The sequence below is a fragment of the Citrus clementina genome, unplaced genomic scaffold (genome assembly GCF_000493195.1).
Source record: "Citrus clementina cultivar Clemenules unplaced genomic scaffold, Citrus_clementina_v1.0 scaffold_9, whole genome shotgun sequence".
NCBI lineage: Eukaryota > Viridiplantae > Streptophyta > Magnoliopsida > Sapindales > Rutaceae > Citrus > Citrus x clementina.
This window is the reverse complement of record NW_006261964.1, coordinates 18,154,512-18,180,027: the sequence shown is the minus strand read 5'-3', so window position 1 is coordinate 18,180,027 and position 25,516 is coordinate 18,154,512. Positions and strand designations below refer to the sequence as shown.

Here is a 25,516-nt window from a genome sequence, read left to right as displayed (position 1 = left end):
CGTATAGCCGTTTAGGGCAACAGTTTAGTATAAAAACAAATTATTTGAGAATTAAATTTTCAAACAATATATTTTAAAAAGCATTTACCGAGTGCTCGATTGTCAAATAAGTGATTATTTGACAAGTGAAGGCAATCCCAAACATGCTCAAAATCTAACATTAATTAAAAGAGTTTTAATTAGACTTTTATTTATTTACTTGAGTTATGAGAGTATAATTTTTCGGTTTCAATTGTATGTGCGTTGTTAGTTTTAGACAATGCGGAGGAGGTGGTCAAGTCACAGGAGATGTACCCATAATTTTTTTTCATTTCATTTTTTTCAAATAGATAATATCCAGAAGGATAGGCCTCCATTTTTCCTGCTTCATTAAGCTACATGTGTAAATAATATGCAAATAAAAATCGTCATCATCTAATCTTTCCAAAGAAATAGAAAGAGAGTTTCGAATGTTGCAGATCATCATTATGCTACACGTGGTAGCTCTTTGAATCGTTATAAATATATAAAATAGCAGAAGCATAATAAATAATTTCTCTTTGTTTGTTCAGTCTCATGCTCGATACTCTCGTGATGGATTCTTTGCGTCTGCGTGTGTTGGACTGCCCTTCTTCTTTCATCCATAATCGAATACAATTTAGGTTTCTTCACTTAAATAAATTATTTGTGAATCGAAGGATTTGTTCTCCTCTTCGTCATCAGCATTTAGGGCAATATCACAAACACTTATCCGGCGTCGTTTGTGGCGTTTCAACTGAAACAAGGTAATCGCTTTCTTTCTTTCTTTTCTTTTTTCTTCTTTTTTTTCCCTCAATATTTGATACGTGAGGCAGCTTCTTTTTTTTTTCTTTAAAAATCTGCATTAAATACGAAATAAATGTTTTAATTTCTTAATCTATAAGTATCCATTGAAATACTAAGTGAGTGAACATGCAAAATCTCAGTTAAGCTGATATCGTGTAGCTTTAGAAATTGGAAATTGGGATGATGAATTCTGTTCTATATGGAACAGTGAGGAAGAGAAGAAGAAGAAGAAAATGAAACCCAAGTCAGGACATGGTGGCAACGTGCGAATTAGTTTTCGTTTAGATCACCAAGTTGAGTTTGGTGAGCATGTCGTGATTTTAGGGTCAACAAAAGAATTGGGATCATGGAAGAAGAATGTGCCGATGAAATGGAGTGAGTGTGGATGGCTTTGTGATTTGGAGTTTAAAGGGGGCGAGTCTATTGAGTATAAGTTTGTGATCGTGAGGAATGACAAGAGTAAGGCGTGGGAAGCTGGGGCTAATCGCATCTTGAAACTGCCCAAAGGAGGGAGTTTTGAGATTGTTTGCCACTGGAATAAGACTGGGGAGGCTGTGGATCTTTTGCATTTGGAGGAGGATGATAATGGATCCGTAGTAACTGATGCTGCCCCAGATGCTCTTTTGGAAGTGGGGACAAGTCCATTTGTTGGGCAATGGCAAGGTAAATCTGCCTCATTTATGCGTGCAGATGACCATTGGAATCGGGAAATGGAAAGAAAATGGGATACATCTGGTCTTCAGGGGTTGACTCTAAAGTTAGTTGAAGGTGATCAGAGGGCACGAAATTGGTGGAGAAAGGTGATGCATTTGATTATGTTCTATCTTAAGAGAGATGGTAGTATGTAAGGTTGTTTTATTCTCTGTATTTGCATGGTTGCTAGATTTCATTGACTTCATGATCTGCAGCATTTAAATACTATTTTTTCGATGTTTTGCTTTTGTTACTCTGTGTGTAAAACAGAGGTTAAGTTCTTGCTTTGTTTGTCACTATAAAAAGTTGTAGCATATGTTTACCATGGTTTCATGGTAAAAGATGCAAGGTCAAAGAGGATGAAGAAGTGCATTGAACAATGCATAGGTGTGCTTTGGAAAGTAAGTGGTAATTTTATTTTGTTCTCTCATATTCTTCTCTGTCTGTCTCTATCAGAGTAACACTACATCTTTTTCATTTATATGTTTATTTTTCAACTTGGCAAAAGTTATACTTTCACATAAATTTCAGTGCCCTTCCTGGATTATGAGTTCATCTTTTGCTCAAAGCATACTTGCTCTATTTGTAGATAAACACAATGCTTATAGACCATTTTGTCAGCATACCCACTCTAGATTGGAGTTGCTGCTGACAAAGCATAATTTTGATGAGAACCTTGGGACACTTAGTCCTGGGAAACTATTTGAAAGCTTACAAGGTTGATTCTACAGGTGCTAAATGTTGGTACCCTTTGTATTCTAGTTGCATGCAATGTTCTAAGTTTCTGATCATTTTTGGAAGCAGAGCTCTTGATGATATTTCTGTGCATGTATAGTTCTTTTACTGGGCGTAGTGATGTTGGATACATGATTCATATTGTTTGTATTCTCTTCTATAATTTTAGATATTTTCCCTTTTGGTAACACATCAAGGGTTATCGTGGACTAGTTTGCATAGTGATGTTGGATATATGATTCGTGTTGTTTGCATTCTCTTCTATGGTTTTATATAGTTTCCCTTTTAGTAAGACATTACAGCTTATCGCGGACTATTTTGTTTTTCTCATTACTTAATTGACACGGTCCTATTTTTTTGGTGAAAGCTTGAAGTTGTGCGTGAGCTAATAGTCGAGAATCTGCAAAGTGATGAGCGGTTGGAGGCTCTCATATACTCTGCCATATACCTGAAGGTTTCTTGTCATCCTTTGTTTCTGCTTATTTTTGTAAACTCATTCTTCCATAGCCTCCTTAGATATTCTTCATGCAGTGGATTAACACTGGGAAAATTCCTTGCTTCGAAGACGGAGGTCATCATCGGCCAAACAGGCATGCTGAAATTTCAAGGCTTATATTCCGCGAATTGGAACGAATTTCCTGCAGGAAAGATGCTTCACCTCAGGTGTCTGCTGTTTTCATTGTCATGAATGGAAAAAAAACCATAATCTTCTAATTTTTTCTTCTCTCACTTCTTAAAACTCATATAACATTTCATTGAATCTTTTTTTTAGTATAAAAGTCTATTAGAGATGACACTATATGATATTGCATAAATTAGAGATTGCCAATTTCCCCCCTATTGAAATCAATATATACCACTTGCCCTCCCCATTTTCATAATATCCAATAACCCCTTTAGCACTATAATTTTACAAGTATTCCCCTTATTTTGAAATACACTTTTATTCATATTTATTATAAATTAATCAATCATATAAATTGAAATTAAAATTAAAAAATTTAAATACTAAAAATAAGAAAATACTTAATTTTAAATTAAAAAATAAGATTTTTTTGGGTACTTTTATTACCTTTTAAACATTCTTTCATATAATAAATGTATATTTTATATTTTTAAGATCAAATATCAAAAAATGACCCATATACCCCTCTTTTCCTTCAAATTTTTGTACTAAGGGTTATTGGGTATTATGAAAATAGTAAAGAGGTAAGTGATATATATTGATTTTAGTAAGGCTGAAACTGGCAATCTTCCTTAATTTAAATGAAACGCCACTTCAACCATGATACCATTGTGGTTACCACCTCAAGTGACCGAATCAGTTGAACTAAGTTTTATCCATAATGTTACATATCATTTGGGTTCCTGAGATTTCCCATGTTAAATTTTGTTTCTTATCAACGGTCTAGGAGCACAAATGAAATTTCTGATTCTAAGATTTAATGGAATAATAGCTCCCCCAATTTAATAATAAATGGGACAAAGAAACGGTAAGGACGATTTTATAAAGTACGATAAATTATGTTGTTGTTTAAAGAAATGTGGAAATCTCAGGGACCTAGATGATAAATTCTAACAGTTGACTTATCCTTCTTTTGGTTTACTTTCTTGTCGTTTCTTAATCTTAATCTTGAAGGTCTAACATGGTTCACTCTTTTGTGAGAGAGAGGATTTTGAGCTTCAACAATGTGTGAAGAACTGTATATTTTAAATTCTTCAAAACAAAATAATATATTAAAGTTTGAACTCCAATGTTTACTTTGAGACAAGTACACAGTTTAAGCATGCTTTGCTGGCGGGATTGACATGTTTTATTTGATCTGAAATTCATGATATGAATCAATGTTCAACAGGAAAACCAAAGCATCTGAAAATGTCATCTTAATATTAGGGCAAATTATGTTGACCTTTCATGCAGTATACCTAACTACATGTAGATCCTTGCTCTTTCAAAAGTTTCGATATCATCTCCTAAAGTAAGGCTTTTGTAGGACATTAAGAGCAATCGCAGGGGTTTCAGACAAATTTTGACATAAGAGGGCAATTTTTTTGTGATTTTTAAAACCGTGGTGTCCACTTACTGTCTGAAGGTCAGTGGGATTGCTGTAACATAATGGAGGAGAGAATTATGAAATGTCCAGATGTAAAGACAAGAAAACGTGAACAGAGGCATTAATTACAATATCTTAATTGTAACTTCAGATATTTTGTTATCTTGCACCTGTAATAATAAAGATTCATTCATGCTTTTCATAGAGATTGAAATAGAGGGATTTTTCTTTCATGCTTTCGTTTATGTTTTGATAACCTATTCTGTCATTTTTTCTCTTCTTTACTATGTTTATTTATGATGTTTAGGAAGTTCTTGTTATTCGAAAGATCCACCCATGTTTACCATCTTTTAAGGCTGAGTTTACTGCATCTGTTCCTCTAACTCGAATAAGAGATATTGCTCACCGGAATGATATCCCCCATGACCTGAAGGTAAATACCTCATAATGTCACTGTTATGAATTGTATTATTATTATTTTCGTAGGTTAAATGTAATCAGGTAAGGTAAGTGGTAACAGTTTTCTGTATTCCACAATCCAGCTAGAAATCAAGCATACAATACAGAACAAACTTCATCGAAATGCTGGGCCAGAAGACTTAGTTGCTACAGAAGCAATGCTTGCAAAAATTACCAAGAACCCAGGAGAATATAGTGAATCATTTGTGGAGCAATTCAAGATGTTCCATAGTGAACTCAAAGACTTTTTCAATGCTGGAAGGTCCGATTTATGACATTTTAAAACTTGTTTCATATTAGCGTTTTATCTTTTTGTCTTTTTTTGTTATTATTGTAGATCAATCTTCTCTCATTTTTATTATTTAAATGTTTTTTTCCCACTAATATGGGTGGTTAAATTTTTCGGAAGTTAGTTTCAGGTAATATGGTCGCTGACAGAGATATCTCTGCAATGCGAAGAAGCTTATATAACTTTTTACTCACTTTAAAATGATCTTTCTCAACAGCTCCATAAAATTGGAACATTACTAATTGAAGAACCAGTTAACATCCAGAACATTTGATTTGACTTAGTGAAGCAGCTTGACCTTTTTATGTCAGATTAAATTAAGCAGTGAAAAAATTGCCGGATAACTAAGGGAACAGCATAAATGAAGCTTCAAGTATTGAAGTCAACTTTGGTTTTTCTCTTGAAAGTGTTTCATCTTTGAAGCAACTTATGTTAGAAGCCAACCATGTTTCCCAAGAACTTATGCTAAAACCATAATGGACTACTGAACAACCTTAAACGACTATATTACTCTTCAAAGTAATTTTACTGCAGAATGATATACACTATCTAAACCACTTTGGTACTTTGGGTTTGATTTAACCAGTAGTTTCTGCTTCTGGATTTGTCAGAAAACTTTTCCTGAAGGTTAGAAGCCTACCTATTTTCATCTTCTGAACTTAGTATACCATTAGTGACAAGCATTTAAGATCTGGACTTGGAGAATTTTATTTAATTTCAAACTGCACTTGTTTGTGAGTAGGATATCTGGTGGAATAATTTCAATATCAGTTGATTATATATTTTGTGCTGTTGTAGCCTTGCTGAGCAACTTGATTCAATTAGAGAATCTCTGGATGAACAGGCTGCTTCAGCTCTCTCATCATTTTTGGAATGCAAAAAGGTAAGCCATTGCTTTTTGTTAGGCTGCATACAAGGCTTAAAAATGTGGCTTATGTGATTATGAATATTTAAGGTTAACTCTTAACTGAACTAGGCCTTGAAAAGCTAAAAGGTTTGGTAACTTTACAGATGCACAAGATTCCTAGCTTTTATATTGCTTTTTGATTGTTCTGCTGCTTTTGATTGTGACACATGAATTTTTTTTTTTTTTGATGTATTTCTTTTTCGTTCTTGATGTGACTTTCTTTAGACAAGAAATGTCTTGGTAGATTACTGCCATTTCAAGTAAGAATAATATTCAGGCTTCTGTGACTATGAGCTTAAAGGGTGTTGGTTAGCTATGGACTCCTGCCACTCTATTGTTTCTTGCTCAGAACCTGAATCTCCTTAACCAGCCAATTCGCTATTGCGTAATCCACTTTTGCAGTATATTGGAACATCCTTGAAGACTTTCTTTTTTGGTACATATTGATTGCAAAATATTCTCTGCACGACTCCAAATTTATCACATATTTCTTTATTCCTTTTGGTTTTGATTATCCATCTAAAGTAGCTTCGAAACAACTTTATGCTACTGTCCTACATAAGTTGTGAGAAATTAAATATTTGATGAATCATCTTAAACTTAACATACAGATAGGGATGATGTTTTATGTTGCAAATGTTAGGCCCCTGCATAGCATTGCTTTTGATAAGATCACATAAACTTCTTCACACAAACTTCTTCTATAATTTAGTATGTATAAAGTTTTGGATGGAACATTTGAAAAGTATATACTACTTGGTATAGAAATAATAGAATTTTAAGAGTACCCTCTAAATGATTTTATGGAATCTGACCATCAAAAGGATCACTGTCAAGTGTTCCCAAGGGAACAGCCCAACTAGTTTGGCCTTTTGTAATGGAAACTAGAAGTTAAGCATTGGAATCACCCTATACCCCAAATCCTTTGAAGGAGGATTAATTTAATCTAGGGTCTGGTGGGTGAGGTGATATGCATGGGTAACGTTAAAAGAAAAAAAAAGAAAAAAAAAAGAAAAAAGCCTAAAAGAATCGGCAGCAAAACTGTCGGTGCAATAACATGGTTTTTCTCACAACAGCAGTGGTGGTAGTAACAATGGTGACAGAAGCTCTAAACCTGACTGTGGCGCACTAAACATGTTGACATTGAATACCGACATTTCTAGTAGTATTGCTTATTGTCTTCGCATGCATGGTAAAATGAAATCTCAGTGGTTGACAGTGAGGTCATGACATTAAAGATCAGCAAGTTTTGGCTTGTTTGGCGTGAATGTTGTCTGATGTGCTTTTCTGCCATCGTTAGCAACAGCCATTGATGGCTATTGCCAACACTGCTCTTTTAGTAACTATTTGTAAATGATTAGTTAGTAAATATATGGGATCTACTGGAATGGTCCGATGGTGAATGAGACCTCTTCCAAAAAAAAAAGTATAAAATTTTAAAATATGCATATATTAGATGAATTAACATATAATAATAATTCAGTGTATAACTTCATTAATATTTGTATTCATAATATATAATGTTAAATAACCGTTGAATACAATATTAAATAAATTTAATGGTTATACATTATGAAACCTTATGATAAATATAATATTTTATAATATAAAATTACTTTTCTATTTTGATCATTACAAAACCAAATGCATATTTGCTGTTTTTAGGATGCCCAGCTTTTGAAGCAAAGTTAGGCAAAGATCCTTTTGATTTATTTGATAGTGATTGCTTTTATGGATAAGTGATTATTTAACCTACAATATTCCCTATTATCTCTTACATGACCATTGAATGTTCATCAAACTTCCAGTATTTGGTGGAATACTTCTATTATGTCAATGTCTATTGAATCATTTTTTTTTTTTTTGGGATAAGAAACTATAAATTGTATTAATGATGAAGAATTGTTACAAGGATGGAGCAGCTGTCCACTGAGAAAGCAGAATAATGTCAATTGAATCAATGTTATTAGCCGTAAATTTGAACTTTTTGGTATTTTCCGTTTCTTTGGATGATATATGGTTCAATTATTTGCTTCATTGGTTCTAACAGTGGCAGCTGCAGAATCTGCTGCTACGTTAGCCATTTTCTCAGTAGCGCAAGTTGGCACTCTGTTATTGTGTGACTTGTAAGGCATTCTGTAGACTGATCTAGTACTTTTAGTGCTGTACCAGGATGTATAGGAATCAATGATACTTAGGGGACATGTAACTATTCTTTCGGAAGCTATGATTGTTTCTTTTTATTTTATAATTTCAATATAAATTGACAAAAATTGAGTGCTCACCCTCAATAGCAGAGAAACCAAGTGCAAATTAATAAGAGAATAGTCCTCTTGTATGTGCAATGTTTGTGTAAAGATTATATGTAGTAGCTCATGTGTATGCTGACAGTTATATTTACAATCAGTTTTCTCATGGAACATACAACACAGTACATGAGATAATGTTATTGCTATTGAATTTTATGTTGTATGGGTATGGAACAGGGCGTTTTCATTTCCCATCTCATGGAAAACCCTTTTCGTTCTGCCTAGCACTATCCCTCCCTAGGGGAATACATATAAAAAAAGAAATATAGATTTTATTGCTCTTTCTTTTTTTTTTTTTAATTTTTTTCTTGGCCTTTTACTTTTCAAAGAGAAAAATGGCAGTAACATGGGATAATGTTATTGCCATAGAATATTATTTTCTTTTTCATTTTATTTTTGTTCTAAAAAAATCTGCATTAAATGATAATAATCATGTATATTTATTTCCAGTGTCTGGACAATTTAGAAGACTCAAGCAATATCTTGGAGTTAACTAAAACTATGCAATCTTTGGATGCTCTGAGGGAAGTAATCGTTAAGGGTCTTGAAAGTGGCCTTAGGAATGATGCTTCTGATGCTGCAATAGCCAGGCGACAAAAGGTGAGGTTATTTTGTACAAATATATATGTGTGCGTGTGAGTGTTTTATATTTTATTTGTGTTTTTTCCCACTTTTGACATCAGAGCTTCACATTGCACAAAGTCCTATTCTGCTGTTGGCAATTATGGTTTCGTTTCTTTTATTTTCTTTTTTTTAAAACTTTTTTATGGGTGGATTGTTCAACCAGTGGCGTCTTTGTGAGATTGGCCTTGAGGACTATTTGTTTGTGCTTCTAAGCAGGTATCTGTAATTCCTTGCATATCTTTGAGACTATTTGCTCTTGGGCCTGAATTGTTGTACGTCTAATAAAATTATCTTTAATTTTTTGGTGATTTTTTAAATGTATATCTCAGAAACTTTTAGATTTACTTCATTCCTTGGAAGCTTCGCAGAAAATTGTGTCATATGCTTTAGATAGAACTGGCTTATTATGTACAATCATATGGATACTGGTGAAGGAGTTCTTAATTTATATTTAAAAATAGCAGTTACAATTTGCTTGCAAAATTGCGGAAAGTTTTTGTATTTCCAAAACAATTACTATTATTATTTTTCATCAACTTGTTTTATGCTTCTCTATCTCCTAATGATTTTTATAATTGTTCTTTTAATCAACTTGTTTTGTGCTTCACACGTACGTAATAACTTATACAATGGTTCTCTTGTATGCATAACCTTATTTAGTTATTTCTCTGTCTTTTAGGCTGTCACTGATAGCCAGACTTCTTTTCCTCCTATTTTAGAATTTTATTTTTGGAATTAATTCATTGGTGTCATTTATTCTTAGATTCCTAAATGCACTTGAAACTAAGGGAGGGGCACATTGGCTTGCTGAGAATGTGGAATTGAAAAACATAAGTTCTTGGAATGACCCTCTTGGTATGTTAGTTGTGGGCATTCGTCATTTAGGTTTTTCTGCGTGGAAACCGGCAGAATGTGCTGCCATTGGAAATGAACTCTTTGCCTGGCAAGAGAAAGGTCTCTCTGAAAAAGAAGGTATCTTTGTCATAACTTTCACTGCAATAGTTGTCCAAACTTTCAAAGAATTAAAGGAATATCATTGCATGCATGGCCGTCTGTGTTCGTGATTTCCTGCTTTTTATAAAGGGAGTGAAGATGGCAAGATAATTTGGGCATTAAGGCTTAAAGCTACTCTAGACAGAGCAAGAAGGCTAACAGAGGAATACTCTGAAGCACTTCTGCAAATATTTCCCCAAAAAGTGCAGGTAAAATTAATTCTTTTTCTTTTTCTAGTGAAGGCCATGGTTCAATGTGCTGTGTGATAAAACTTGCATATAAGAGGTATACAGGGTACTGGACGGTAAGGATGTTGATAAAATTATTCTCTAGTGAAATGCTGGAATCCAAATTGACACAAATTAACTGGAATTCTGACAAAATGATTTTCTGGCTTCTCCAGCTGCTTGGTAAAGCTCTTGGAATTCCTGAGAACAGCGTAAGGACGTATACTGAAGCTGAGATTCGTGCTGGGTATGTTGCTCTTTTTTAAAAGTTTTGGAAATGTTAAATTCTGCTGAGGCCTTTTTTCTTTTTTTCTGTTTCTTTTTTTTTTTTAATGTTATCTGAAACAAGAATACTGATGAATGAATAATTCTTGTTCATACTTTCTCATTAACTTTGACAGAATATATACACTTAGAAAGCTAATTAAAAGGAAACTAAATAAAGAATCTCTAAATTATGTAAACTAATCCTACAATATCTCCCTAATATATGCTTTCTTGCTATGACTAAATCAAATAATAAAGGAAAAGATACACCCGAATATTTACAATTAATTGACTAAATCTCCAACACTCCCCCTCAAGCTTAGGAATAGATATTTTGCATTCCAAGCTTGCTGAGAAGCCTTTCATGAGTTGGTTTGGGTAGACTTTGGTGAGGATATCTGCTTCTTGTGCATGAGTAGAGATGTAGCATAAATCGATACCTCCTCCTTCGATTTCGTTCTTGATAAAACTTCGATCAATTCTGACATGTTTCATTCGATCATGTTGGACTGGATTGTTCACGATGCTGATGGCAGATTTGCTGTCACTATACAACTTAGTGGGAGAGCAAACTGTGATTTGCAAGTCCTGCATCAATCTTTCCAGCCATATAACCTCACACATTCCTTTTGCAATAGCTCGAAATTCAGCTTCGGCACTGCTCCTTGCCACAACTGTTTGTTTCTTACTCCTCCATGTAACCAAGTTACCCACCCCACAACTTGGTGCAATATCCTGAAGTTGACTTACAATCTTCACTTCCAGCCCAGTTTGCATCAACATATCCTTCGATACTCCTGCTCTCAGTTTTTAGAAACATTAGTCCTCTTCCTGGAGTTCCTTTGAGATACCTCAAAATATGATTTACAGCCTCTAGATGCTCTGGGTAGGTGAATGCATGTGTTGGCTCACCACACTCACAGCATATGCAATATCAGGCCGTGTGAAAGATAAGTAAATCAGTCTACCAACCAGGCGTTGGTATCTTCCTACATCCACTGAAGGCTCATTATCTTTAATCTTGCTTTTCCAATTCTTCTCGAGTGGAGTTCCTACTGGTTTGCACCCCAACTTCCCTGTTTCTTCTAGTAAGTTAAGAGTGTATTTTCTCTGAGAAATGAAAATACCCTCTTTACTTCTAGCAACCTCCATACCGAGGAAATATTTTAGAGGTCCTAGGTCTTTAACTTCAAATTCTTCCTTCAGTTGATTCTTGAGCTTGTGAATCTCAACATTATCATCACCTGTAAGTATGATGTCATCTACGTATACAATAAGAATGACCTTTTTTCCATTTTCTCCTTTCTTAACGAAGATAGTGTGATCAGCCTGCCCTTGAATGTACTTTAGCCGAGTGAGAGTTGGGCTAAATCTGGTGAACCATGCACGTGGGGATTGTTTCAAACCATATAATGATTTTTTCAATTTGCGAATTTATCTCGTTCTTTTTCAGACTGAAATCCTGGTGGAATCTTCATATACACTTCTTCATTAAGAGTTCCATTCAAGAAAGCATTCTTCACATCGAGTTAGTGTAGTTCCCAGTCTAGATTAACTACCAAGGACAAGAGGACCCGAATAGAGTTGAGTTTGGCCACTGGAGCAAATGTTTCTTCATAATCAATCCCATATGTTTGTGTTAGGGGTGGGCAATTTCGGATTTGGATCGGATTCGGATGAATCCGATCGGATTTCGGATAATTCAGATTGAAAAAAAATTCATCCGAATTCAATTCGGATTTTCATCCGATCCGAATCCGATCCGAATAATTCGGATCGGATGAAAATTCGGATTGAATTCGGATTCGGATTGGATCGGATGAGTTTGGATTTCGGATTCGGATTATATTTTGGATTCGGATTAATTCGGATTGAAATCGGATTTGGACCTTTGTCACAATTCCCACAAAAAAATTATGAAATCTATAATTAATGAAAACTTATTAACCATTAAAAAAAAAGAAAATGAAAACAAGCTAACAAACAACACAAAATAAACAATTAAACATTACTCCAAGTCTCCAAATAAATAAACAACACAAAATCACAAAATAAATATTATCATTATATCATCCAACAATAAAATAAACCAAAATAAAAATTATCATCCAAAACATTTAGATAGACTACAAGTTCCTCAAACCAAAAGTACAATAACATCAAATTAAACTCACAACACACTTTGATGAGTCCTTAACTTTTGCTTTCCTAACATAAGATCACAAACAATTATCATGTTACAATTGACTTAAAACCAAGCGTAAAACAATTATAAATATAATACCTTGAAACCAAAAGATTTATTAAATTTAAGAGTTACCTTACCTATTCAAATATCATGACGAATACTAGCACCCATCGTTATAACTTGTAATTGTTGAAGCTTGTGATTGTACATACTCTTTAAAATGAAAAAAAAAACATAATAACTTATAATTAGTGCATGAATAATATAAAAAATGTATTATAATAAATTTAAAAGGTATTCTATATAAAATGTAATATAAAAAAGTTACCCTCTTGTAACTCCATTTGATATATATGATCTTTCAACTCTTGGTTAAGGTCGTAGATAGGAATGGCAAAAAGTTTAGACTGCAACCAATTTTCAGTGCAAATCAATGCTTCAATCATAGTGGGAGTTAAAGAACTGCTATATTCATCAATGATACGACCCCCAGTGCTGAAGGCGGACTCCGAAGCCACAGTGGATATCGGAATTGCAAGGATATCACTTGCTATTTTCTGCAATATCGGATACTTCGACCCGTTCACCTTCCACCATAATAAAACATTTAGTTTATCATTACTAGGATCTTCAATCGGGTCAAGTAAGTATCTTTCCACCTCAGTCGTCACAAGCTTGCCCTCGTTTTCAATTAAAGCTTTCTTAGCATATCCAAGAAAAGGCCGAGCAACTCGTAAAGTATCATCACCATGTTCCATTATGTACCCTTGTTGCCGATCCGTGTCATCTATAAGGTGCGAAGAAGAACTAGAACCGCCACCACCACCACTGGCACTGCCACTACGAAAACTCTCACTAGGCAATGGTGGTGAGGAGTTCCATCCACTATATGCATTAAAAAGTGAATTCAACAAGCCTTTCATCACCGCGACCATTTCTTCAATCTTTGCACTATCATCGGAAAAAATCATACTAAAAATATGTTTAGTAAAATCCATTTTGCAGCGCGGATCAAGTATTGAGGCAATAATCAAGATTTTGTTGATTTTCTCCGTGCACTCCCAATATTTGTCATATTTTTCCCTCATACTAGAAGCCATCAAATGCACATAAACATCTTTGCTTTTTTCTAATGCACTCAATGAATTCTCGATTTAGCCAATTGTATCGTAACAAAGATTAGAAGTGACACTCAAAGAGGCTGAAAAAGTCAATGTAGCATCATAAAAGATCTTTAAAAACCTCACAATTCTTTCGGCATGTTCCCAATCTTGAAGCTCAGGTGGCCCCACCCTTTTTTTCCCGTTTTCTTCTTCTCTAAAGTATGCTTCATACGGTTTATCCACTTCCGCCATCCTCTCAAATGCCTCCCGAAATTTCAAAGCAGTCATCAACATCAAATAGGTGGAATTCCACCTAGTGATACAATCCAAAACCACAGTCCCATTAGGGCCTTTCACATGATCTACACATTGTTTAAATGCTTTTAATCTCGAAGTGGATGATCTTACATACTTCACAGCATTCCGAATACCGGCAACTGAGGCATGCAACTCTTTTAACCCCCCAGTGACAATCAAATTTAAAACATGTGCACAACAACGCACATGCATGTAATCACCCTGCAACACAAGTGCATCAACATTCTTCCACATAAGCATTTGGTTCTTCACATAATCAACAGCAACATCATTGCCCGACGCATTATCAACAGTTATTGCACACACCATCTCTATTCCCCATTCAAGCAAACAAGACTCAATCTTTTTGCCAATGGACTTCCCTTTATGGTCTTCAATCACGCTGAAACTAATAATCTTCCTATGTAAACACCAATCACTATCAATAAAGTGAGCTGTGATTACCATATAACTCATGTTCTGAACTAAAGTCCATATGTCAGTTGTAAGGGACACTCTATGCTTATTCTTACATATCAAACTCTTCAAAATTCCTTTTTCTTCCAAAAACATATCCATAACATCTCTACTAATAGTTCTCCGAGATGGCATAATAAATTGAGGAACAGCTACATTGCAAAAATGCCTAAACCCTTTGTTGTCAACAAAATTAAGCGGCAATTCGCCTAAGATAATCATTTTACTGACTGCCCTTCTACAAGCTTCTTGACTCCATCCTTTGGCTAAAACCATATTACTTGCATTTCCTTCACCACTCTTGGCTGCCAATTTTTGTTGTCTTTCATCTTGCTCTCGCTTCACGTTCAAGTATGCTTCACATACTTTTAAATGAGTTCCCATATTGCTAATCCCATCAAACCTAGGATGGCACTGATATATCTTGCCACAATAGTTGCACTTTGCTTTATATTGATTGTCCTCAAGTACAGTGTAATGATTCCATGTCTCAGATCTTTTCTTCATTGGTCGTCTCTGAGTTGGGTTCTTCCGCTTTGTATTTGTCTTTTCTGTGGGTACTTGTACACTTTCAACTTCATCATCATCATTGGAATTTGATTTTGAATGTCCAGTCATCTGAAAATACAAAAATCATATCAATCATCATTGTTCCGTAACTTCCGTTTATGAATTTTCAACTAAAAAATAAATAAAACTTTTGAGTTTTGACTATATATAATCTCTTCAGCCTAGCTTACTAGCTATACAAATTCATTTATCAAATTATTATTTGGAAATAAAGCAATTAATGACATTAACTTATCATAAAATAATTATATTACCACAATGTACGGTATGAAGTTGAATTTTTAATTTTAAAGAATTGATATTGTTCCTTAGTTTATTAATAATTAATAAACTAATGTTATAAATGAATAATCATACATTAAATATGATGTTTATTTAATAATTAAAAAATTTGAATTTTACATCAATATATATTCATGTCTTTCTCAACTAGTATTACAAATGAATAATCATACATTAGAAAAAATAAAAGGAAAAAACAGAATAATTCATGTCATGCTCACGGGTTTGGGGACAGCTAGCCGCTTGCTCTCGGGTTTGGGGGCATTTTGCAAGCAGCTAGTCGCTTGCCCCCAAGCGGCTAGCCACTTGCTCTCGGGTTTGGCTTTGGCTCCCACTAATTATAATATTGAGGTGTAATGACTTCAATTCTGCAGCTGCAACTCTTATGAAAAAATAAAAATACGGTTGTAGTCAAAGATAAGCAAAAGCAGTACCCTCTTCACATAATTCACAATCACCAATCAAAGTTTCCATTCATGGGTCGGGTTTAATTGCTTACCATGAATAAAGTTGCTACTTGCTAGGTGCTCGAGAAATAGTGGAAGTGGATTATCGGCGTTTGGCTTGGCAACTGGCCGGCGCTGGATGTGATCAGATTCAGTTCGGTGGTTGAAGAGGCAGTTGTCAGCTGGGTTTCAGCTGGGTTTCAGCTGGGTTTAAGTCGATTAATTGGGTTCTGTTCGCCTGGGTTTCAGTCGAAATCGGCTAGCTTCCAGTCGATTGGTGTCAGTGGGCCGGCGGGATCTGAGTTTTGGCGTGGTCATTACTCGGTAATGAGTTGAAGACAGATGACGGGATGAAGCATTGAAGCTGGTTTTGGCATTTTGCTTTTGCTCTGCTGCTCGTGCTCGTTGAGTCCTCTGTATTTTGTTAATGTCAGTTTGAGTGTTTGACAGTTTGAGACTTTGAGTTGGTGACTGTGCTCAGTGTGTTGTGAGCCTGTGACTGAGAGTGAGATGTAAGATCTGATCTGAGAGTGAACTAATTCGGATCATTTAGCACCCAAATGATTCATGACCCCATTTTAGCTTTTTTTTTTTTGTTGGATTTATACTACAGATCCGATCGGATGATTCGGATTGATCCGAATCCGATCCGATCCGAACCAAATCCGATCGGATCGCTCAAACTTCATCCAATCGGATTTGCCTTCAAATCCGAATCCGATCCGATGCCCACCCCTAGTTTGTGTGAAGCCTTGTGCCACTAACCGAGCTTTATATCTTTCTACCTCTCCATCTGCCTTATATTTCACTGTGAAAACCCATTTGCTTCCAACCACTTTCTTACCCTTTGGTAGGTCAACTACTTCCCAAATTCCATTATCATGCAGTGCTCTCATTTCCTCCTGCACAGCTTTCTCCCACTTTGGATCTTTGAAAGCCTCGTGGATATTCTTTGGAACTACCACACTATCGATCTTTGCTATAAAGACTCTAAATCCAGAAGATAACTTTGTGCAGGTTAGAAAATTGGAAATAGGATGTTTTGTGCATGTTCTTACCGCTTTCCGTATTGCAACCGGCAAGTCCAGGTCACTGCTCACTCCAGGATCTAGTTCTTGGTTCAATGATTGGTCTTGCTGAGAAGCTTTTGGCCTTCGAGAATAAACTTGAAGTGGTCTCTCATAAATTGCTTCTCTCTCTTGATCGTGATTTGAAATAGGACTAGGGATAGGAAATGGACTTGGACTTGAGTTTTCTGGAGGTGCTTGGACACTGACATTTCCTGGTTTTATTAGGGTAGAATTCATGGGCAAAAATGAGACATCTTGTGATATTGGAAGAGATATACTAGGATCCCAATGACCATCTTCATCAGAGTTCTCCCCCTGGAGATGGTTGTTGGGATAGAAGGGCTGATTTTCAAAAAACGTTACATCACATGAGACAAAAAATATTTTGAGAAAAGGAGAATAACATTTGTACCCTTTTTGGGATGGAGAATATCCGACAAATACACATTTAAGAGCCCTGGGATCAAGTTTGCTTTGGTTGGGTTGTTTATTATGGACAAACTGTGCAACCGAATATTTTTGGGGACACCGAGTTGAAAAAATTTATATTTGGAAAATGATCAAGAAGGACACTCAAAGGAGTTCTAAATTGAAGTGTTTTTTGGGGTAGACGATTAATTAAATATGTGGATGTGAGAATTGCCTCACCCCAATAGGAATTTGGAATAGAACTAGTGAACATTATTAATCAAGCAACTTCCAACAAATGTCGATTCTTTCTTTCGGCAACCCCATTTTGTTTTGGTGTGTTAACACAAGAACTTTGATGGTGTATCCCATTATTCCCCAAATATTGGCTAAATTCATTTGAGAAATACTCTCTTCCATTATCTGTTCTAAGGACATTTATATTGGATTGAAAAACATTTTGGACAAATTTGTGGAACTGTTGAAACCAGTAAAATGCCTCAGATTTATCTTTCATCAAGTACACCCAACACACCCTAGTATGGTCATCTATGAAAGTGACAAACCATTGAGTTCTAGTTAGATTGATTGTTCTGGATGGACCCCAAATATCACTATGAATCAACTGAAAAGGTCTTGAGGGTTTGTATACATGTGGCGGCTAATTGACTCTGGATTGTTTAGAAAGGACACAATGTTCCCATTGAAACGAAAAATGTTCTTTATTGACGAAAAGATTTGGATACAAAACTTTCATATAAGAAAAACTTGGATGCCCTAAGCGTTGATGCCATAACATAATATCAGAGTTTGAAACAACTGACATGGATATTTTATTTTGTGACTTAACTCTATTGGAATCCCCAACTCCCGAGAAGTAGTATAGACCATCTTTTTTCTCAGCAACGCCAATCATCTTCCCCGAAGAACGATCCTGAAATTCACAGCGAGAGGAGAAAAAAGTCACAACACAATTCATATCTTTTGTTAACTTACTAACTGACAAAAGATTATATGTCAATTTGGGCACATATAAAACTGATTTCAATATCATATTCGGTAAGCAAACCGTGCCCTTCCCAACTGTAGGTGACATTTTTCCATCCGCAACCCACACATTTATCCTGCTATTGCACTTGTCATAATCCTCAAGGACATTCATTGACCCAGTCATATGGTCAGAGGCCCCTGTATCTACAATCCAACAGCCCGCTGACTGTGACTTTGACAAGAAAGTTTGACTTATTTTACCTGTTTGTGCCATAGCTGCAGTAGGAATCTTTTGAGTTTTGACTCTCAGATCCCGTTGACACCTTAGTTTGATTGAGAAGCTGCCGTAGAATCTCCACTTGCTCTGTTGAGAAGTTAAATCCAGCAACTTTGCTTGAATCTGATTCCGCTATATTGGCTGATTTGGTTTGCTTGCGTTGCTTCTTCGGTTTCCAATCAGGTGGCTTGCCATGTAAGTCCCAACAAGTTTCACGAGTGTGATAGGGCTTCTTACAATAATCAGACTAGACCTTGTCTCTCGACTGAGATACATGGCCATCGTCTTGTTTGTTTGCTACAAGAGCCTCGCCTCGTGCTTCTAAGGAAGGAGTATCTTGGCTGGAAGGATTCATCATCACACGCTTCCTACTTTCTTCTCTCCTTACCTCAGCAAACGATTCTTGAAGGGTTGTAAAAGGCTTCATCCCGAGCAGTCTTCCACGTACTTCATCCAAATCCGGATTCAATCCCTGCAAAAAATCAAAAATACACTCTTTCTCAAGCAGTTTCTTATATTTTTCTGCATCAGTAGTACAGGACCATCCCATCTCATAAAAAAGATCAATTTCCTGCCACAACCCCATTAAGGAATTGTAATATTCAGTGACCATGGGACTTCCTTGTCTGGTGTTGCGAATCTTTGATCGAATCGCAAAACATTGAGATGTGTTTTCAAGATCGGAATAAATTTCTTGGACTGCCTCCCAAATCTTCTTTGCTGTCTTGTAAAACAGATAAGTTTGTCCAATACTTGGCTCCATAGAATTAATGAGCCAAGCTATGACAATCAAATTTTCTGCTTCCCAAGTGCTATAATTTGGTGCTGTGTCTGAAGGAGGTGTTATTGCCCCTGTCAAGTAGCCAACCTTCCCTCTACCCCTGATGACAAGAATAACGGATTGAAACCATTCTCGAAAATTCAGTCCGTTAAGCTTGTGCTGTGTAATTTGCAGAGAGTGGCTGTCAAAAGACGGTGTAGATGAGGATCAGGTTATGGATCCTACAGATGCTTGATCTGTTGCAGTGGAAGACACCTCTGAGGTCATATTTAGCAGTTCTCCAGAAAAAAAAATAATAATAAAATAAATAAATAAATAAAAAAACTGACTAGTTACCTAGCTCTGATACCATGAAACAAGAATACTGATGAATGAATAATTCTTGTTCATACTTTCTCATTAACTTTGACAGAATATATACACTTAGAAAGCTAATTAAAAAGGAAACTAAATAATCTCTAAATTATGTAAACTAATCCTACAATATCTCCCTAATATATGCTTTCTTGTTATGACTAAATCAAATAATAAAGGAAAATATACACCCACACCCAAATATTTACAATTAATTGACTAAATCTCCAACATTATCTATATCTTAAAAGTTTCTTTTTATTTATTTTTTAAATTGCTGAGGCTAATAGAAATTACATTAGAACTTTCTGATGTTGTAGACTTTATTTCTTTTTATATCGATAAAATATCTTGTTTCTTAAATGAAATATAAAGCTAAAATGTTTCGTGTCTAACTTTTGAATGGCGAATTTCGTCTGTAGGATAATTTTTCAGGTTTCAAAGCTTTGTACTCTTCTTCTGAAAGCTGTTAGAAGCACACTTGGCTCTCAGGGTTGGGATGTTCTTGTTCCAGGAGCTGCTGTTGGAAAGTTGGTTCAGGTACCTTAAATACTGTAGTATGGTTAATTTAATTTTTATCACCTTAGAGGTTACAAATGATTCAAGAGGAATGTAGTGGATCCAACCCAGAGTTATATCGAGGAATTGATATTAGCTGTCATATATGGATAATGATTTTATTCACGGATTTCTGCTGATGGTCTTTTTCGGTAAAGCTAATTGACAATCTTGGGTGAGAATTTATGTAAGTATCACTTTTGTTGGTGTAGAACCATTTTACAAAAAAGTAGGGGAAAACTCAGAGGAATCGGGGGCGGAAATCATTATCTTTATTTAGTAATCATCAAATGATTCAAGGTTTAATGGCCATGAACCCGAGAAAAGAGGAATAAGGAATTAGAAATCGTATTCCAACTCAAGCAAGGAAACGAAATTTAATAGAACTAGAATAAAGGAAAATAAAAGTAACTCCTAATTAATCCTAACTCATCTTACATCGGTTTTGTTGGAGAAAAATGGATAACTGTTTGAGAAATAGATCTTTATTCAAATTGCCAATAGATGAACCTGGATTCGTGGTAACTAAGCAGCTCTTCTGGGGTTGGAAGTTATCCTGTGACCTGCCTCTGACGGGACAGTTATTCTAATTGATTTTTAGGAATGGATTCTGGATCAGGTTTATATTCATGTCCCTATCCCAGAAAAAAAGCTGGAATGGGGACCCTACTTTGTGCCTTGAACGTGCCTAGATTTGATATAACTATGTTAATTTAATACTGTTTCATCCATTTTTATCTTTTTTAAAAACCACCAAACCCACACAACCAGCCTTACACATCTAACCTAAACATGTAGCTTTATCTCTTCTCTAAATTTCAGAGTTCATTTTGGGGTTTATGGTGAGTTTAAGTGTAATTTCAGAGTAGCTCTTTACTGAATTTTTTCATGTTGACACTAGCTTCTTCAAAATAATCATGTACGTGTGTGTGTCTGTTTTTTTTTTAATTCTTATATCTATTGGATTTTTTTTTTTTGTTTTATTAGTTTCATCCGTGGGTGTAAAGGTTTGATTGGAAATTTTTGAAATACAATTATATGAATTGAATTGAGAAAGTACTTGATTAATTAAATAAATTGATGATTTGGGTCCTTCTCTTTCTCCTGATATCTAATCAGCAATTTCTTCATGTTGGCGCAGTAGGATGAGATTCTTGACCCCCACCCTTTTAAAATGAAGAATGAGGATGGGGTGGCATCCTACTGTTAGAATATTGTGTTCTGATATTTCTAGCTTCTTTTCTCTTTGGAACTGCTTTCCGTTTTTTATTGCTGAATTTTCCCAGTGGCTGAAAAATGAAACAGTTTTTGTAATGAATTTTGAGAAACTGAGGCCATTTCTGTTGTGGATGCTTTATGCCCAAATGGTAAAAGTATTAATTATATATTTGTTGAAACATATAAATTGTTGGACATTATAAACCCTTTGTGAGACTCTTCATTTACTAAATTATTTTGACTTCATTTTGTCTGTTTTTATCCCCCACTCTGTTTTGTCCTCTGACTTCAGGTTGACAGAATTAGTCCTGGATCATTGTCGTCGTCTGGAGATGAACCTGTTATTCTTGCTGTTAGCAAGGCAGATGGAGATGAAGAGGTTCTGAACATCTACCAATAATATACCATAAGATTGTAAATATAAAAGTAAAGTACATGTGAATTTTAACAACTAATGATTGGCAGGTCGCAGCTGCTGGGAGTAACATATTGGGAGTTATACTTCTGCAAGAGCTGCCTCACTTATCTCACCTTGGTGTTAGGGCCCGGCAGGTAAGAATGTTCGTTCTGTGACATATCAAATAAGAATTTAATGTTGCAGTAGAAAAGTCTGTAAATACTGTTTTTTGAATGATTTCTTTGCAGGAGAAGGTTGTCTTTGTGACGTGTGAAGACGATGAAAAAGTGTCTGATATAGAAAGACTTGCTGGAAAATACGTGAGGTTATGATGTCTGTTATTTTCATGATATTGCATGAGATTTAGCTTCACTTTTATTCCATTCAGCAGTTCTCTGCCACCGTTAAATGTGTGTTTGTCTCTCTCCTTTTTTTTTTTGGGTTTTCATCTCTCCTTTTTTTCCCCTCCTCTCTTTCTTTTGGCTAAGAGATTGTGTATCATTTGATCTGATGTTTTGATAGTTAATGCTTTTGTAAAACTTTGCAGATTAGAAGCCTCCTCAACATGTGTGAACCTAAATCCATATATTACACATGGAAATGATGGCAATTTTGGTTTGAAAACTCTTTCTGGTAGCAGTTCATCAACTGTTCTAGATCGTGGAGTTCATGTCTCATCCTTCTCTGCTTCAAAAGCCCCTATGTTGAGTCAGGCACGAATTTTTTTCGCCCCATCTCTTTAGCTTTCTTCAATTCCAATTTTCCTCCCACTTCTTGTTATGCTCAATACTGAATATCTAAGTGATAAATGATGTTAGTTGCATCCAGGGTGTTTCCACTGGAGTTATACTGCTTGCAGATGCAGATGCAATGACTTCAGGTGCAAAGGCTGCAGCTTGTGGTCGTTTAGCTTCTTTATCAGCAGTTTCTGAAAAGGGTAAATCATTATTATCTTTTCTTTCCTATATGAAAATGTTATATTTTGATAAGATCTTTATTTGGAGTGCCAGAACATCACATTCATAAACTTGAACATTTGAACAATGACAATTATTTGCACCAGTGTTCGCACTCATAAAGACATGTATTGGTGTATATAGATATACTTTATGTGTAAAATTTATAAGATGCTAAGCACATTATTGGTATCTCTTTCAGAAGGTTACAAGATTTTAGCTGTTATACTGATTTGATTCTTCAGCCATTCAACAGAAACTGAGTCATATTTTATTAATGTTTCTGATTATTATATTGTATACACACAAACATAGAGCATACTCCTCTTGTCCCAAGTATTGTGAGTTGCTGTTGATACTTCCTGTTGTGTCAAACTGACACCATCCATATTTTTATACCAATAGTGTTTTAAGAATATTCATATTCATTAAAATGATTTGGCATCTTATCTTCCTTCTCTGTTACATGTGTAAAGAGTTGTCATGTCATCCACAGTGTTAATTCAACCGTGTCTTTTAAATTTTCATTTCTTTGAATTTTCAGTTTAGCTCCACCCAGTTTTTCTTAAGATCACACTTGATATGTCACAATATGTGCTTACTTAGGTTTCTGCTCTTCATTTATTAAGTTGGTTGGGAAACTGATTGAGCTAGAGCCAGATTTGTTTCTACCCCTTTATTATTAATATTATTATTATACATATATATGAACATATTGTGACATAACACATATACGACTATAATTCTGCAATGATATTTCCCCTTAACTGATGGCGCAGCTGGGCCATTAATTTATTTTTCTTCTCTTTTAGCTTGTTATTTTTCCTTTTATAGGATGATGTGTTTCTCTTTCAATTTAAGTGACCTAGTTATGATTAATGATTACATGCCATTGCACAGAAAGTTTGTGCCCATAATCTGAACTATTCAAACAAAATAGCAGCCCTCTAAAAAATGTGGAAAATTGGAAGTCTCATATGTAAATAACCTGGAAATTAATCCTATATAATGTATGGAGATGGCTTTGACTTAATGCTTGTGGAGGGTCACATATCTGAAATATGACAGTGACTAACACCAAGTTGTATATTAGAGTATAACTGAGGAAATAGCATAGATATTTGTAACACTGGGAGACTTATTTGGAAATAAGCTGGTGCATAGCAAATTCTATTGAATTGCCTTAATGTTGTTTTTGTAATTGATTTCTTGTGAATTTTGTTTTATTTCATGGCAGTGTACAGCGACCAAGGGGTGCCGGCTTCTTTTCTTGTACCTGCAGGAGTTGTTATACCTTTTGGTTCCATGCAGTTGGCTCTGGAGCAAAGCAAATGCATGGATACTTTTGTTTCTTTTCTAGAACAAATAGAAACAGCTGGACCAGAGGGTGGTGAGCTTGATAATCTTTGCTGTCAACTTCAGGAGCTGATATCTGCTCTTCAGCCTTCAGAAGACATTATTGAAAGCATAGAAAGAATATTTCCAGCCAACGCGCATTTGATTGTCCGTTCAAGTGCCAATGTTGAGGACTTGGCTGGAATGTCAGCTGCAGGACTTTATGAATCAATCCCTAATGTTAACCCTTCGAATCTAAGAGTTTTTCAAAATGCTGTTGCTCGAGTGTGGGCTTCGCTTTACACTCGCAGAGCAGTTTTAAGCCGTCGAGCTGCTGGTGTGTCTCAGAAAGATGCTACAATGGCAGTTCTTGTGCAAGAAATGCTTTCCCCAGATCTCTCATTTGTGCTTCATACCCTCAGCCCAACAGATCGTGACCATAACTCTGTAGAGGCTGAAATTGCCCCTGGACTTGGTGAAACTCTAGCTTCTGGTACCAGAGGCACACCGTGGCGTCTGTCTTCTGGGAAGTTTGATGGGCTGGTGAGGACACAGGCGTTTGCCAATTTCAGCGAAGAGATGCTTGTATCTGGTGCAGGTCCTGCTGATGGGGTAGTGATTCGCTTGACTGTAGATTATAGCAAGAAACCCTTAACAGTTGATCCAATTTTCCGTCGCCAGCTCGGTCAGCGCCTCTGTTCAGTTGGTTTCTTTCTTGAGAGGAAGTTTGGCTGCCCACAGGACGTAGAAGGATGCCTGGTTGGCAAGGATATCTATGCAGTCCAAACGCGTCCACAACCCCACTAAAATATTCACGCTTCCGAGACTGTTCTGTTCTAGTTTTTTCACTAGGGGCAGCGGCTTCGCTCAAACCAAGAGTCAGTGATCTTGTTAGTTGTTTGATTGTCAGATATTAATGGAGCTGGCTAAGTTACAGATACTGTAACATACAGATCCAACTTAGCCAGCTCCTGATTGGTTAGCTAGCTACCAAACAAAAACAATTGCATGCTTTTTCTCCATATGCAGGACAGGTGTGGTGCATGCATTGGGGGCGTATGTTACAGAATCTGTAACATAGCAACCTCCGATATTAATTAGTAAAAAGACATCCTGGCTTGTGCACCCTTTTTGCTGTTGCAGAAAAGTACGGCATGCAATTTATGTATTATTCACTTTGATGCGGCTTTTTGATGAAGAGCAAGAAACTGGAAGAAATCTTAATTGGATTAAAGTTTATAGGGTTAAGATAAGGGAAAAAAAATCTTACTAAAGACAATCTAAAATTTTATGTAAATTGAGTTATATGCATGAATCTATTTTGACTAAAAGTAAAAATATCATATATTTTGAATACGGTTTTAAGATTTTATCCATTCATCCATTCTAGTTTGAAAAACTTGTGGTATGTTTTTTAAAATCAATTGATATGACTTAACCATTCAAAG

At 35.6% G+C, this 25,516-nt stretch overlaps 1 protein-coding gene across 2 annotated transcripts; it reads left to right on the top strand.

Annotated features, from left to right (window-relative positions):
- The first annotated feature begins 258 nt into the window (after nucleotides 1–258).
- Nucleotides 259–25,250, top strand: LOC18032810 (phosphoglucan, water dikinase, chloroplastic). 2 transcript variants are annotated; one of them, XM_024189166.1, is made up of 19 exons: nucleotides 259–764; nucleotides 1,013–1,604; nucleotides 2,600–2,686; nucleotides 2,764–2,895; nucleotides 4,594–4,719; nucleotides 4,829–5,007; nucleotides 5,833–5,917; nucleotides 8,701–8,850; nucleotides 9,038–9,090; nucleotides 9,638–9,846; nucleotides 9,958–10,076; nucleotides 10,271–10,341; nucleotides 20,027–20,144; nucleotides 21,673–21,759; nucleotides 21,846–21,932; nucleotides 22,026–22,102; nucleotides 22,325–22,490; nucleotides 22,596–22,714; nucleotides 23,971–24,060. In XM_024189166.1, exons 1-18 carry the CDS (start codon nucleotides 556–558, stop codon nucleotides 22,707–22,709), a joined length of 2,661 nt encoding a protein of 886 aa, XP_024044934.1. In that variant the 5' UTR covers nucleotides 259–555; the 3' UTR covers nucleotides 22,710–22,714; nucleotides 23,971–24,060. The 2 variants fall into 2 exon arrangements, with proteins under 2 accessions (XP_024044934.1, XP_006421072.2); XM_006421009.2 differs by having other exon boundaries at nucleotides 262–764; nucleotides 22,606–22,714; nucleotides 23,971–25,250.
- Nucleotides 25,251–25,516: the final 266 nt, after the last annotated feature.

Excerpts from the sequence above, each read along its gene's own strand:
- LOC18032810 (XM_006421009.2), top strand. The coding sequence starts at position 556 with ATGCTCGATACTCTCGTGATGGATTCTTTGCGTCTGCGTGTGTTGGAC. Across the intron at positions 2,687-2,763 it reads ACTCTGCCATATACCTGAAG|TGGATTAACACTGGGAAAAT; the intron begins GTTTCTTGTCAT and ends TTCTTCATGCAG. Across the intron at positions 4,720-4,828 it reads ATATCCCCCATGACCTGAAG|CTAGAAATCAAGCATACAAT; the intron begins GTAAATACCTCA and ends TCCACAATCCAG.